Source organism: Onthophagus taurus, chromosome 8, assembly GCF_036711975.1.
Source record: "Onthophagus taurus isolate NC chromosome 8, IU_Otau_3.0, whole genome shotgun sequence".
NCBI classification, from domain to species: domain Eukaryota; kingdom Metazoa; phylum Arthropoda; class Insecta; order Coleoptera; family Scarabaeidae; genus Onthophagus; species Onthophagus taurus.
This window is the reverse complement of record NC_091973.1, coordinates 1,715,227-1,730,759: the sequence shown is the minus strand read 5'-3', so window position 1 is coordinate 1,730,759 and position 15,533 is coordinate 1,715,227. Positions and strand designations below refer to the sequence as shown.

The 15,533-nt window shown below is 31.4% G+C and overlaps 2 protein-coding genes across 2 annotated transcripts; one reads left to right on the top strand and one right to left on the bottom strand.

Annotated features, from left to right (window-relative positions):
* Positions 1-715: 715 nt before the first annotated feature.
* On the top strand, positions 716-9,862 carry LOC111415143 (chromatin-remodeling ATPase INO80). Its single transcript, XM_023046686.2, has 11 exons — positions 716-1,153; positions 1,205-1,899; positions 1,961-2,597; positions 5,883-6,174; positions 6,234-6,436; positions 6,484-7,018; positions 7,073-7,349; positions 7,414-8,302; positions 8,355-8,624; positions 8,913-9,065; positions 9,126-9,862. Exons 1-11 carry the CDS (start codon positions 961-963, stop codon positions 9,470-9,472), a joined length of 4,491 nt encoding a protein of 1,496 aa, XP_022902454.2. The 5' UTR covers positions 716-960; the 3' UTR covers positions 9,473-9,862.
* Positions 9,845-15,402, bottom strand: LOC111415192 (palmitoyltransferase ZDHHC16). Its single transcript, XM_023046750.2, has 7 exons — positions 15,114-15,402; positions 14,917-15,061; positions 10,857-11,048; positions 10,691-10,808; positions 10,429-10,631; positions 10,260-10,374; positions 9,845-10,208 (listed from the first exon to the last, which is right to left on the bottom strand). The coding sequence occupies exons 1-7, from the start codon at positions 15,158-15,160 to the stop codon at positions 9,916-9,918; spliced, it is 1,113 nt and encodes a 370-aa protein (XP_022902518.1). The 5' UTR covers positions 15,161-15,402; the 3' UTR covers positions 9,845-9,915.
* Between the last annotated feature and the right edge of the window lie 131 nt (positions 15,403-15,533).

The following is a 15,533-nucleotide window of genomic DNA, read 5'->3' as shown; positions in this document are numbered from 1 at the left end:
ATCACCTCGGTTCGTGAATCACAAACATTTTTGTTTTAATCGTCTTTGTGTATGCATCCTCCCTTGATAACAAATTGTTATTAGTAATTTATTTCTTCCTGTTACCTTAATAGACATTTTTTATGAGTGAATCTGGAGATTCAGAGGTGGCAGAGAAGGAAGTACAGGGACAAGTTGATCTGAACGGAAGAGAAGAAATTCTCAACAATAATGGCAGCAGAATCTTGGAATTTCTACCACAAACCAGATGATTCTGGGTATGCCAGTATTAATGAGTACTTCTTAATCCAAGAAGATCTGAAGAATTCTTTCAGAGATAGCTGGGGAAGAGAAAGAGGAAAAAATAAGTTTGATAATAACTTATTATCAAACTTATTTCTTTCTCATACCATATCTTATTATTAATAAGTAAAATAAATAAATAAGTAAAATAAATATTATTAATAAGATATGGTATTTCAAAATTTGCGGTTTAAAAAAAAAATTTCGAGTGACATCTATAAATGTCAGTCGCTATTATTTTTTATTGATGTTTAGCAGACAGTCAATTAGTAGAAAATTAATTTTAGATCATTGTTATTAATTATAATTTAAGTTAAATAATAATAATGTTTAATGAATAAAGGTGTGATAGTTGTTAATAATAATAAATAAATAAATGGGAATAAGAAAAAAGGTTTTAAAAAATAGATGTCGCTGGTGACGTTGTTTACATATCAAACGTTCGACATTCAATTGGTAGAAATAGCAATTTCTACTGTTTGTGATTATAAAAGAGTTTATCACAGGTTAGGTTTCGAAAAATGTTTTCGGAATGATGAATAACCGCAACGTAATTAAAACTAATGGCGTGTTTAAAACGAACGAAAAATGACTAGCTACGGCTAAATAAGGTCCTACGTGTTTAAGGAACTATTAATACCTAGTTTTATACATAGCGTTTTATAACCTCAAAATAGGATGGACCCAGAAGACGGCGACCCAATGCTTAGCAGCAGCAGTTCAAAACCCATTTTAACACAAAAAATTGAGTCCGCCACGAACATTACAGTGTTTTTAGAGGAATGCCAAAAAGATATGAACAATTTAAATAGTGATGAAGATACTGTTCGTGTTGATCATCATTCTGGATCAGCTTTAAATTTTACAAACGGTATTATATACCATATAGACCGAGGTCATAATAACATATATTTAATTTAAGGTGAAGATGGGAATGATAGTTTGTTATTTAATGTAGATAATGTTGATTTTTCCCGTAACTGGTTAACAGAAATTTTACAAGAAGATGTTATTGATAAAAGAAGTAATCCAGCGAATGAATTAGCAGATTTAATGAAACTCCAAAAAAAGAAGAACTCGTGTGCGGGAAACACCAAAAAAATAGAAATGAATAAGTATTACTCAACCGGGTTATTATCAAATCACGACAAATACAGCGACAACAAAAAAGTAACATCATTAAAATATCCAAAGAAACGATTAAAACAAGATGAATCTCCTTCAAAGCAACAACCCCTTTACATGCTCCCTGAAGTTCTAAGAGACACCATGCCGGAAGATTCGATCGATTTCGACTTGGATCACACGATAGAATTGCACCATATCGAAGAATCCAATGTAATGAAACCTCCAGAAGTCCCAAAAGAACCCCCACAACAAAAAGTTACATTCGCGGTACCTGCAGCTAAAAAACCGAAAGCAAAAAAATTTAAAGACGACGAATCCAAACAAAAATGGGAGGAAATGATGCTGGCGAAGCGAAAAAAAATATTTTCCGCCATGGTTAAAAAAGAAATTAACAAGCAACAACGAGCCAAAGTGAATAAACACAAAGAGATGTTGATACAATGCAAAAAAATCGCGTTGCAATGTCAAAAAGTCGTTCGAAATAAAGCTGTAATTACACTTTTAATTAATTAATTTAGTTATTTATTAATTATTTTAATTATTTTTTTAGCTTCAATCTGCCAGGGCTGTGAAAGAATTGCAATGGAGAATGAAACGTTTGGCGCGTGAAAATTTGGCGTATTGGAAACGTTCGAAACGCGTCGATAGAGAAATGAGAAGGAAACTTGAAAAGGAAGCGGAAGAACAACGAAAAATGGACTTTGAATTAATCGAAGCTAAACGGCAACAACGCAAATTAAACTTTTTAATCACCCAAACCGAGCTTTACGCCCATTTTATGTCGAAAAAAATCGGGGATACATCACCGGAAGAACAATTAAGAATTCTTAGCCAATTAGACGAAGAAAAACATCCGCGATTAGCCGCAATAGACGACTATGATAGTGAAATTATGAAATCAAAAGCGATTAAAAATGCGCAAGATGCGTTTAGAAACGAAAGGGCGCGGACGCAAGAGTTTGACCGGCAAGGTCGTTTGAGTGATGATACTTCTTTAGATACTGATGATGGGGAATTCACTCAACCCACCATTTTTCAAGGGACGTTGAAAGCGTATCAATTACGCGGAATGAATTGGTTAGCTAATCTTTATGATCAAGGAATTAGTGGAATTTTAGCTGATGAAATGGGATTAGGAAAAACTGTACAAAGTATTGCTTTTTTAACGCATTTAGCTGAAAAACATGGTAATTTTTTTTTTATTATAGGAATATATAATTACTAACCCCTTTTTTAACCATGATTTAACCATTTGAAAGTTATCTCGATAAATAATAATAATATTTGCTTAAAAAGTAATTTAAAATCAAATTTTCAATTCAAGTTTTGGAAAACTGCTATAAAAATTATATTTTTGAGATTGTCTTTATAATTAAGGGTTGTATCACAAAAATGTTTAAATGAAAGTTGTTTAGAATCAAATTAGGAACAAAGTTCGTTTGAAACATTTTTTAAAATTTTTGCTTGATTATTAATAACAAATTATTTTAATTTCCCTGTGAACAGTACTACATAGACATTATGGTTAAAACACGAAAAGTGTTTCGAATAATATTTGCTTAAAAACTAATTTAAAATCAAATTTTCAATTCAAATTTTCGAAATTTCCTCCAGGTTGCTCTATATACTGCTATAAAAATGTAATTTTTGAGGTTATCTTCAAAATTAATGGTTGTATCACAAAAATGTTTAAATGAAAGTTGTTTAGAATCAAATTAGGAACAAAGTTCGTTTGAAACATTTTTAAAAATTTTTGCTTGATTATTAATAATAAATTTTTTTAATTTCCCTGTGAACAGTACTACATAGACATTATGGTTAAAACACGAAAAGTGTTTCGAATAATATTTGCTTAAAAACTAATTTAAAATCAAATTTTCAATTCAAATTTTCGAAATTTTCTCCAGATTGCGCTATACACTGCTATAAAAATTATATTTTTGAGGTTGTCTTTATAATTAAGGGTTGTATCACAAAAATGTTTAAATGAAAGTTGTTTAGAATCAAATTAGGAACAAAGTTCGTTTGAAACATTTTTTAAAATTTTTGCTTGATTATTAATAACAAATTATTTTAATTTCCCTGTAAACAGTACTACATAGACATTATGGTTAAAACACGAAAAGTGTTTCGAATAATATTTGCTTAAAAACTAATTTAAAATCAAATTTTCAATTCAAATTTTCGAAATTTTCTCCAGATTGCGCTATACACTGCTATAAAAATTATATTTTTGAGGTTGTCTTTATAATTAAGGGTTGTATCACAAAAATGTTTAAATGAAAGTTGTTTAGAATCAAATTAGGAACAAAGTTCGTTTGAAACATTTTTTAAAATTTTTGCTTGATTATTAATAACAAATTATTTTAATTTCCCTGTGAACAGTACTACATAGACATTATGGTTAAAACACGAAAAGTGTTTCGAATAATATTTGCTTAAAAACTAATTTAAAATCAAATTTTCAATTCAAATTTTCGAAATTTTCTCCAGATTGCGCTATACACTGCTATAAAAATGTAATTTTTGAGGTTATCTTCAAAATTAATGGTTGTATCACAAAACTGTTTAAATGAAAGTTGTTTAGAATCAAATTAGGAACAAAGTTCGTTTGAAACATTTTTTAAAATTTTTGCTTGATTATTAATAATAAATTTTTTTAATTTCCCTGTGAACAGTACTACATAGACATTATGGTTAAAACACGAAAAGTGTTTCGAATAATATTTGCTTAAAAACTAATTTAAAATCAAATTGCAAATTCAAATTTTCGAAATTTTCTCCAGATTGCGCTATACACTGCTATAAAAATGTAATTTTTGAGGTTATCTTCAAAATTAATGGTTGTATCACAAAACTGTTTAAATGAAAGTTGTTTAGAATCAAATTAGGAACAAAGTTCGTTTGAAATATTTTTTAAAATTTTTGCTTGATTATTAATAATAAATTTTTTTAATTTCCCTGTGAACAGTACTACATAGACATTATGGTTAAAACACGAAAAGTGTTTCGAATAATATTTGCTTAAAAACTAATTTAAAATCAAATTTTCAATTCAAATTTTCGAAATTTTTTCCACATTGCGCTATACACTGCTATAAAAATAATATTTTTGAGGTTGTCTTTATAATTAAGGGTTGTATCACAAAAATGTTTAAATGAAAGTTGTTTAGAATCAAATTAGGAACAAAGTTCGTTTGAAACGTTTTTTAAAATTTTTGCTTGATTATTAATAACAAATTATTTTAATTTCCCTGTGAATAGTACTACACAAAAAAACACGAAAAGTGTTTCGAATAATATTTGCTTAAAAACTAATTTAAAATCAAATTTTCAATTCAAATTTTCGAAATTTCCTCCAGACTGCGCTATATACTGGTATAAAAATTATATTTTTGAGGTTGTCTTTATAATTAAGGGTTGTATCACAAAAATGTTTAAATGAAAGTTGTTTAGAATCAAATTAAGAACAAAGTTCGTTTGAAACATTTAAAAAAATTCTTGCTTGATTATTAATAACAAATTATTTTAATTTCCCTGTGAATAGTACTATACAGAGAAACACGAAAAGTGTTTTGAATAATATTTGCATTCATTTAAAATCAAATTTTCAATTAAAATTTTCGAAATTTTTTCCAGATTGCGCTATACACTGCTATAAAAATGATATTTTTGAGGTTATCTTCATATTTAATGATTATATTTAATGTTATGGGCTACTTCCGGTAGACCGGATATGGCAGCCATCTTGAAAATATTGTAGATCGAAAGTTCCGAATGAACAACCCATGCTACTAAAATTTCAAAACTGTACGAATAGTGGAATCTAAAAAAACAATTACAAGAGATACTCTGTATACAGGTGTTTTTTTCTGCTAAAATTTAAAATGGATATATTATACATCAATGGATTCAGAAAAAAATCTCTCTCTAATAGCGCAAAAAATAATATACCGAGCAATTTTAAAAAATTTATTTGTAGCATAAAACATAGTATTCATCAAACCATTTCATTTGATACCTGGCTCATGGAAATCGGAATGTAAATAACAGTTACAGCTTGGGGCGTTTTTTATGTGACACCCTGTATAATCGCATCTCGCATTGTAATCACTATTCTTTTCTATTCCTCCATCCCTCTTCTGGTAAGGCTCGAACAGTCATAGTTTGTCTGATCCTTTGAATCAGGATGTTTTTGTACCTGTTGAGGAGTGTTGCCAAAAATTCGTGTAATATTGAGCTGATCTATGTTTGCCCGACTCAATGAAGATGTTTCTAGGTCTATTCTAGGCTTATTTCTTAATTTTGGGTTTATTTCTTAATATGTGTCCCGCACGTCGAATTCTGCGCGATCCTCCTTTAGATGTGTTTCATAATAATCATTCAAAATATAAGTTAAAAATCTTCTAATTATTTTTAAGCACCACAACTATATTTTTTAAGCTTTGAATATACTTTTTTATTTACATTAGATTTATGGGGTCCATTTTTGGTAATATGCCCAGCATCAACACTACATAATTGGCAACAAGAATTTGCAAAGTTTGTACCTGCATTCAAAGTGGTTCCATATTGGGGAAACCCGGCGGATCGTAAGATTTTGAGGCAATTTTGGAACCACGACGGGATGCACACTAAAGACGGTGGTTTTCACATTGTAATAACGAGTTATCAAATCGTTATCTCGGATGTTAAATACTTTAATAGGATTAAATGGCAGTACATGGTTTTAGATGAAGCGCAAGCTATTAAAAGCACTAATAGGTGAGATCCTTTACATTTTTAACATTCCAGATTCAGATCGTTATTTAAACTTTTTTTAGCATGCGTTGGAAAACACTTTTAGGTTTTAATTGTCGAAATAGACTGTTATTAAGTGGAACCCCAATCCAAAACAGCATGGCGGAACTTTGGGCTTTACTCCACTTCATAATGCCCACCCTTTTCGACTCACACGAAGAATTTAACGAGTGGTTTTCAAAAGATATTGAAAGCCACGCTGAAAATAAAACGGGAATTGATGAAAGTAAGAAAAAAAATTTATTTTGATTTAAATAACTTAAATTGTTTTAGAACATTTATCTAGATTGCACATGATTTTAAAGCCGTTTATGTTGCGTCGAATAAAAAAAGATGTCGAAAATGAACTTTCGGATAAAATTGAAGTAATGCTTTATTGTCCGTTGACAACGCGACAAAAATTACTTTACATGGCTTTAAAACAAAAAATTCGTATTGAAGATTTGCTGCATTATACGGTTGGCGGTGGAGGTGGTGATAGTCACAACGTTGATAAAAATTTCACGTCAAACTTGATGAATTTGGTGATGCAATTTCGGAAAGTTTGTAATCATCCCGAATTATTTGAAAGGCGGGATGCGAAATCCCCGATTTTTCTTAACTCATTAACGTATAACGTTCCGTATGAAATTTTTGATTTCAACGTTCGACAGGAAACGTTTCAAAAAATTAAATTGTTTTGTTTTAACCCCGTCAATATTAATGATTGTTTAAAAAGCGATAAACAATCGATTTTTATATTTTTACATTCCATTAAAATAAGTATTGGTGAAGCTTCTAGCATTTTTAATAGTGATATCTTAAAAAGGTAAACTAAAAAGAAGTTTTTAAACAAATTTATGGTTTATTTTATTTTTTTAAGGTGGCAAAGTTTTTTTGAAATAACCCGGCGACAATATAACAACGCTTATAGGTATTTTTACTCGGGAACGAGACCTAAATATTTAGATATAAACGTTTCGAGTGAGTTTAAAATGAGCCCGGCTTCGATTGATATGAGTCCAACACTACGAGATCTAGTTTTTACAAGAAATTGCACGGGGAAACAAGTTTTTTACACGTTCGTTAAACATTTGTTACTTTCTATGCCGGAAACGATTGAGCACCGAAATATTCGATACAAAAACATCGATGATAATGTAAGTAAAACTCGCTTTATTTTATTTCTTAACTATTTAATTATTGTTTTTGTTTCAAAAATAGAAAAAGGCGGAATTAAACGATTTAATCTACGAAGAACGCAAGCCGCAAATTTTCGATTGTACGTTAACGGAGATCCCATCGTTCCTTTTTAGTGTAATTCCTAAAGTGACTGTAAACGCGCCCCAATTATTTTGCCCATCGCGTCGCGTCGCCCATCATTGGGCGCGACACGTTGACGATTGGTCCTTAAACTCGTTAAATTATCATTTTTGTAACGCTACAAATCAAAATTTGTCTCGAAAATCCTCGGTGTCCCAGTTTCACCCAATCCCTCGTACTGCTTTAGATAATTTATCGCCAATGCATGGGTGGTCGCACATTACAATTCCGGATAAAGAAACTTTAGTCACCGATTCTGGAAAATTATCCGTGCTTGATGGGCTTTTAAAACGATTAAAAGAAGAAGGGCATCGCGTTTTAATCTACTCCCAAATGACTAAAATGATCGATTTATTAGAAGAATATATGTGGCATCGACACCATAAATATATGAGGTTAGATGGGTCATCAAAAATTTCTGAAAGACGTGATATGGTCGCTGATTTTCAAGCTAGGACTGATATTTTTGTATTTTTACTTTCAACCCGAGCTGGAGGTCTAGGAATCAATCTAACCGCCGCGGACACTGTGATTTTTTACGATAGCGATTGGAACCCCACAGTCGATCAGCAAGCCATGGACAGAGCTCACCGATTAGGCCAAACTAAACAAGTCACCGTTTATCGATTAATTTGTAAAGGATCGATTGAGGAAAGAATTTTAGAACGAGCTAGAGAAAAAAGCGAAATTCAAAAATTGGTTATTAGCGGCGGCAATTTCAAACCGGATACTTTAAAACCGAAAGAAGTTGTTTCTTTGTTATTAGACGATGAAGAAATCGAACAAAAATGTAAATAATCCCAAAAAAAATTTTTTTGTTTTAATATTAATATTTTTTTTAGATCGACAAAGAGCGGAAGAAAGAAGACATTTAGAAGATATGCGAGAAATGGACAGAAAACGAAAATACATGGCTTCAACTAAAGCAAATATCACCACCACCGCCGAAAAACTAAAAAAAGAAAGTCAAGAAAGCGGGTATTGCGAAGGATCCTTAATGGATAGCACTCCAAATAGCCCATTAATGGATTTAAGCATGGAAATAGCCGCCGATGAAATCGTTGAAAATGATCTTATGGACGTCGACTGCGAATGGACCACACAAACCTCAAGTAAAAAATTTTTCAATTTAATTCTACTCTATATGCTTCAAATTATCTCTAATTAAAACCATATTCACCCAAAACTGGTTAATAAATACTGCAGCGGCTTAACTGATAAGAATCTACGACATTTTCCGATAAAGCCAAGGTCGCTTGCGGCCGAGATAATCCACCAAAAACAGGTTAACGACCTCTACCGTTGAATACAACACCAACATAATCTTGAAATCTTCAAATTTTGCTTTTCCTTTGATAAAATTTTTTATATTATTATTAATATATTAATTTATTTAACAGAACCACAAGTATATTCACATCCTGGACCCACAAAACCTCGGAATCCAGGTCGAGGGGCATCAAAACGAGGCCGACCTCGCGGATCAAGACGCGTTTCAGCTTTGGGACGATTTAATTCTACCTCACAATCAACACCTTCTACCTCTACATTAGGTAAAGGTTCATGATTTTTTAATGTGAATTAATATGATTTGAAAACTTTATGTAATTTAGATTCATCTCAAGAACAAACGAAATACAATTCTTCGTATATGTTTGAAGCTGCTGTTCCGACGTCATCAACGCCGGAAACGCGTCACTCGTCGTCATCGTCGGTGCCGAGCACGTCTGCTGGAAATAGTGGGACGACGCCGGCGGTGCGTCGAGGTCCCGGAAGACCGCGTTTAAAGCCTTCCGGTCCCGCGCATCAGGGTTCGAGAGGGAGTTACCGGCCGCGAAAACCTGCAAAGCCGCTACCGGTTCCGTTGCCGTCCGACGGCAATTCGACGACCACACACAACAATAGCCTCGTTTCCGGTTCGACATATCTTTACAATTTCTCCGAACAGTCCGATTCGTAGGGAAAACAAACTTTTAGGATATTAACGATATAAGAAAGCTATTTATTTTCTATATACATAAGGATTTTTTCTTTTTTATTTTGAAACGTGAAGATATGAAAATGACGGAAATATTTTTCTCTTGCAGTATTTTGATAACGAGGTGATTCGAAAGATTTTTTTTTTATTTTTGTAAAAAATGATTGATGGAAAAAGTGAACACTTTAATTCATTTTCTGGATTGTATATAACTTTATTTTAACAAACCCGCTTTTGGATCACCTGTATAAGACGCAATATTCTTTTTCTATTTATATTTTAATAAAAAAAGTTTTTTGTATTTTGATGTGAAATGTTTTTCTTGTAACGGGCGGCGTAAATAAACGAAAAAGATAACATTTTAAAATGGAATGCTTTTATTATTTACTTAAATTCTAATTAGACAATTTTTTTTTATTTTTTTGTTAATGGATGTGTGAGAGCCTATCGTGAACGGTGTGCCAAATTAGCCCGTCTCCTTCCGGTTGATGAGCTGAGGGTAATAAGATGTGTCTTAACCACGAACGTCCTTGAACCAATCCAAGGAACATCCGCCAATTTTGCCTACTTCCAAAGTTGTAGGGATTTACGTAAGTTTTCCCAAGTTTGGCTAATCGCTGGGTTTCTGTTCGGTTAATATTCGCTTCTATGCTTGTTTCACCTTTCCCGATCAATCGGCTATGCCACGACATTAACCCACCTAACGCCAATAAAACAGCTACAAATTTATTTTTTAGTTACATTTAAAATTATTGAATGTATTTAGTACCGCAATTTAATAGTGCCATGTATATTAAAGCTCCACGTCTCCAAGAACTTGTCGTGGGGAGTTCGTCGTTTTGTAAATCGAAGTCTTGAACGGGGTCTAAATAGGCGACATCTACCTTTAATACAAAAATAATTATAATATCGATATAATTAAGTTGTTAATTTTTTACTGGAATGATTGCACCCGTTTTATTAAATTTAACCGGATGTCCCTCCAATTCCGGTTCATCCGCGTCGTCGATTGCGAAATAGAGCTCTTCATAAGCCAACTCAAATCCGGCTAAAATTAAAAATAACACCCCAGCTACCGTATAAATCATGTACATAAAAAAATAACGATGATTTTGGAATCCTATACAATTATTTAACCAAGCTAACTTTTACTTAAGGCTTTTATTAAAATAAAAACGAATTTATTGTGTTTAAGGATACGGCAATGATGGTCCATTTTTAAAATGCACTTATTACAAACGGAGCAATGATGAGTTCTTGGTGGTTTCGGTGATATACATTTTTTGCAAATGCTTACAGCCTCGGTGATTAACTCTCCCTAAAACATTAATAATAATCGTTATGTAATAAATATTGTTATAATTACTTGGGGTGGATATCCAGGCGGAGTAATAACAGCCATATAATAATGAAAACAAACGTTAAGTAACAACCAATTTCCAAAAATGACTAAGAAAACGCACATATAAGGATTTCGGTTCCACCAATAAGGAAGACCTATATAATATGCGATAACAACCACGGATGCTGTTAAACCAGCGACGACGACTACAAATATCTTTAAGAAAAATAAAGCTTAATAAAACGTTTTAAAATGTACAGGGTCCGTCACGACGAGCTGAGTCTATATGTATGTGGTACAATCAAATTTTAAATTTAATAATAATCAAAAAAATTTTTTTTTAAGTTTCTATGAAAACCATACATTTTAGATATAGGGATGTAATGAGAAAGTTCCTTTATTTTTCAACGTATAATACGCTGGTGAAGGAAAAAATTGGGGTTGCCTTTAAAAAAAATTAAGTTTTTGGAAATTCGGCGCAAATTTCTGACCACCTGTATAATTTTTTTTAAATCTTTTCACAGGTTTCTTTCTGTGCAAACCCCGAGAATATTTAATAATAATAATAATAATATTTATTGATCACAATGTACTACACTTCAGAATAAACAACTAAAAATGGTTTCCAATAAACAACTGATCAATCTTATGGTGAGGTTCAATATACAGGATGTATCTGAATGACTGCAACAAACTTTAAGGGGTGATTCTTTAGTGAATTTTAAGGGTACTTTGATATATGAACCATGGGCGACTTCGGCTCCCCTAAGGAGCTACACCCCTTCAAAAATGGCGGAAAATTTTGGTTTAATTTTTTTTTTCTCAAAAACCATAAACGCTAGGAAAATGAAATTTGGGGAATATGTTTAACTCATAATAGGGCACGTTTTGACCCTATTTGTACTTTCAACCTACCCTTCTAAACTACTAAACGTAACCACCCCCTTTGCATTTTTGCGAAAATTTTTTTTATGCAGATGATAAATACATTAGAAAAATTTTACATAGATAGATGAAAGTATTCTAAAACTTTTTTGTCTCTCTGAAATTTTTCCAAAAACGACTAATTTTTGAGAAAAAAAATAGTAAAGCAAACACTGCCCGTTAAACAACGGGTTGTCGATCAAAAGTTGGAATGAATTTTGAATGAAAAAATCTTAGTAGGCTTTGCGATCTTTGTCAGAAATATTTTTGAAGTTTAAATGTCAGTTTTTCTTACTACAGTAAAGCTCCGCTAATTCAAACACCCCCAAATCCAAATTCCCTTGTAATCCGAACAAAATTAGAAAACGTGAAATTTGCATTATGTCCCTTGCAATCCAAATTGCTAGAAGATTCGCTAATCGGAATTAACGGTCTTTTTGTGTGGCCGTTTAAACAAGTTGGAACACGTTTAGTTTTATAGTTTATAGTTACTTGTTTACGTTATACCAACCCAATTGTACTCCACTTATCCAACCTATGGATCAAAATAAATTTCGTTTAACGAAAGTGTATTACCGGAAAAGTCTCTTAGAACATGTTCTATCTATAGAGGAAGACGATATTTCCAAAGCACTGAAGAATATTTCTATTAAGGATGCTGTGTTCATGCTTGCCAATGCTTGGGACAAACTATCAGCTAATTTAATAGCAATTAAAAGTAAAACATGAGAATGTATTGCATATATTATCTAGTACAATAAATCTATAAATAAGTATTTATAAGACTTTTTTGATAATATTTAAATATGACTTCAATAATCCGCATGCTTCCATAGTCAGAATTGAGCTGGTTTTAATTGATTCGGATTAGCGAAGCTTTACTGTATTATTATTGTTTTTCAAATTAATTTTTGAATAAAGTTCTATCGCATTTACGCTCGTTCACTCGACGTTTCAAAATTTTAAATAAAACAATAATAAAGTAAGAAAACCAACTGATATTTAAACGTCAAAAATATTTCTGACAAAGATTGCAAAGCCTACTAAGATTTTTTCATTATAAATTCATTCCAACTTTCGATTAACAACCCTACAGCTTAACAATTAGTGTTTGCTTAATTATTTTTTTTCTCAGAAATTATTAATTTTTAGAAGAACATCAGAGAGACAAAAAAGTTTTAGAATAGTTTTATCTATCTAACTGAAATTTTTTCAATGTATTTATCATCGTCATAAAAAAAATCTAGGCATAAATTGAACGGGGGTGGTTACGTTTAGTAGTTTGGAAGGGTAGATTGAAAGTACAAGTAGGGTCAAAACGTGCCTTATTATGAGTTAAACATATTTCCCAAATTTCATTTTCCTAGCGTTTATGGTTTTTGAGCAAAAGAAATTAAACCAAAATTTTCCGCTATTTTTGGAGGGGTGTAGCTCCTTAGGGGAGCCGAAGTCGCCCATGGTTGATATATCAAAGTACCCTTAAAATTCACTAAAGAATCACCTCTTGAAGTTTGTTGCAGTCATTCAGATACACCCTGTATATTGTTCTTCCACCTCACCATAAAGTATATAAAGAGAAAAAAACAGTATAGCGTGTTAAATATAAAAAAAATAAGTAATAATTTAGTAGTAGACTCAAGTGTAATATAAAAAAATAATTTTTATTCTGAAGGGTTGCATTTTTGAAAAAACTGAAATATTTCAAAAATGGTGCACTCTAGACATATGATGACTTATATCAAATTGTATTAAAATTTAGCGGATATCTCGAAAATTCAATAAAAATTGGTACATTCCATTTAAAATAACAAAGTTGGGGTCCATTTCCGGTATAATACAGGGTGGTTCAGTTTTTAATCGGGAAACTTTACTAGGATGTAGTACTTGCCAAAATAACACAAGTATTTTATATAAACATAGGGTCGCAACTCTTTTGTTTTAGAGCTATGAGCGATCAAAGTTGATCCGAAAATTTACATTTTGTTTTGTATTTCGGCTGTAAGTAAACCGTTGAATTTGAAACTTTGTACGTATTCACTACTGGTTAAGACCTTATTTTCAAGCATACTTTAAACTTCACTAGCGCCCTCTAAAGGGATGAAATTCACCACTCTCTTGATTTTTTTATAAGAACTTTTTAACGCTATGGAATATTAACATAAAAAAATATGGATTGTATAGCTTATTCTTTAGTGGTACTTTTTTGTCTCTTTAGTATTTTCCTTATAGTTAATAGTTTCCGTGTAAAAAAATAAAATATCGTGCCATGTACCGCTATATGCCGCCATGTTTAGCTAAAATTATTCTAAAAGTTAGCTCTGAGAACATGTAAGTTTTATTTACAGTGAATCCTCATAATTATTTCTGGTTATTAATAATTTTTGACGGTTATTAAGCAAGAGCATCAATTTTTTAATATTGTTTAAAACAACGTAATTTGTTCAGACAGGCATTAATCTTATTTATGGTTTTTCTTATGAAAATCACAATTAATTGGTGTTATTTAGTTAGTACTAGATCCTAGTAAGTGCACAACTTCCATAGCCACCTATAAAGAAAAATTTTTTTTTAATAATAGCAGCGCTTTACAGTCCAATGTAGCATATTTTCTTTTTTTACGCTAAAACTATTATCTTTAAGGAAACAACTAAAGAGACAAAAACGTACCAATAATGAATAAGCTTTACAACCCATATTTTTTTATGTTAATATTCCATGGCGTTAAGAAGTTGTTATAAAAAAATCAAACACGTTGTGAATTTCATCCCCTTAGAGGGCGCTAGGGAAGTTTAAGGTATGGTTGAAAATAAGATATGAACCAGTAGTACATACATACAAAATTTCAAATTCTGTGGTTTACTCATACCCGAAATAAAAGATAAAATGTAAATTTTTGGCTCAACTTTGACAGCTCATAGCTCGGAAACAAAAGAGTTGTGACCCTATGTGTATATAAAAAACTTGTGTTTTTTGGCAAGTACTACATCCTAGTAAAGTTTCCTGATTAAAAACTGAACCACCCTGTATATGGAGAAAATTGAAAATATTTTAGTTGAAACAAGCACTTTGGATACACCCTATATGCAAATTTTCACAAAAATATATGCAACATACATATAGAGAGCTCGTCGTGACAGACTCTGTATTTAAACCCACAAACCGGTCCTATTGTATTCGTAAAGTTATCAACGAACCAAAACATGGGTTCCATGCAAACGTCTGCTGCATAATTTTGGTCTAGGCAGTTATTATATGTCAATGATTTTGTTGTATAAACACATTTTTGAGCTAGATGTATTATATAACTAAAAACAACAAGAAATAATACATTAAAATCGTCATTTTAAAGCTACTTACTTTAGAAGTTGCGAAAATTTATAGGTTCTCCACCGGAATGTTACCATTTTTTTTATTAATCTCTCTGCTACCTTAACATTAATTTAAATCGAGCTGCATTTAACATTTTTTATTAAGTCCTTAATCGGAAATCGTCACCTTCATTACAACGATATTCAAATGAACCTTATCGATTTTTTTAAATTTAAGGTTAGGTTTCATTCTACTAAATAGATATTCTGTTAAATTGAGAAAAGGGGTCGATATACTTTATGATTTGCCCTATTCTTAACGAGATGGCACTTTTAATTTAATTTTTTAAATAGATTTCATCTTTGGATCGATTTGAACACGAAATGTGAGTCTACCAAATGACAATTCTATTAAATGGATGGATAAAAAACCGCGAAAAATAAATTGAAACGTCAAAATAATTTATTG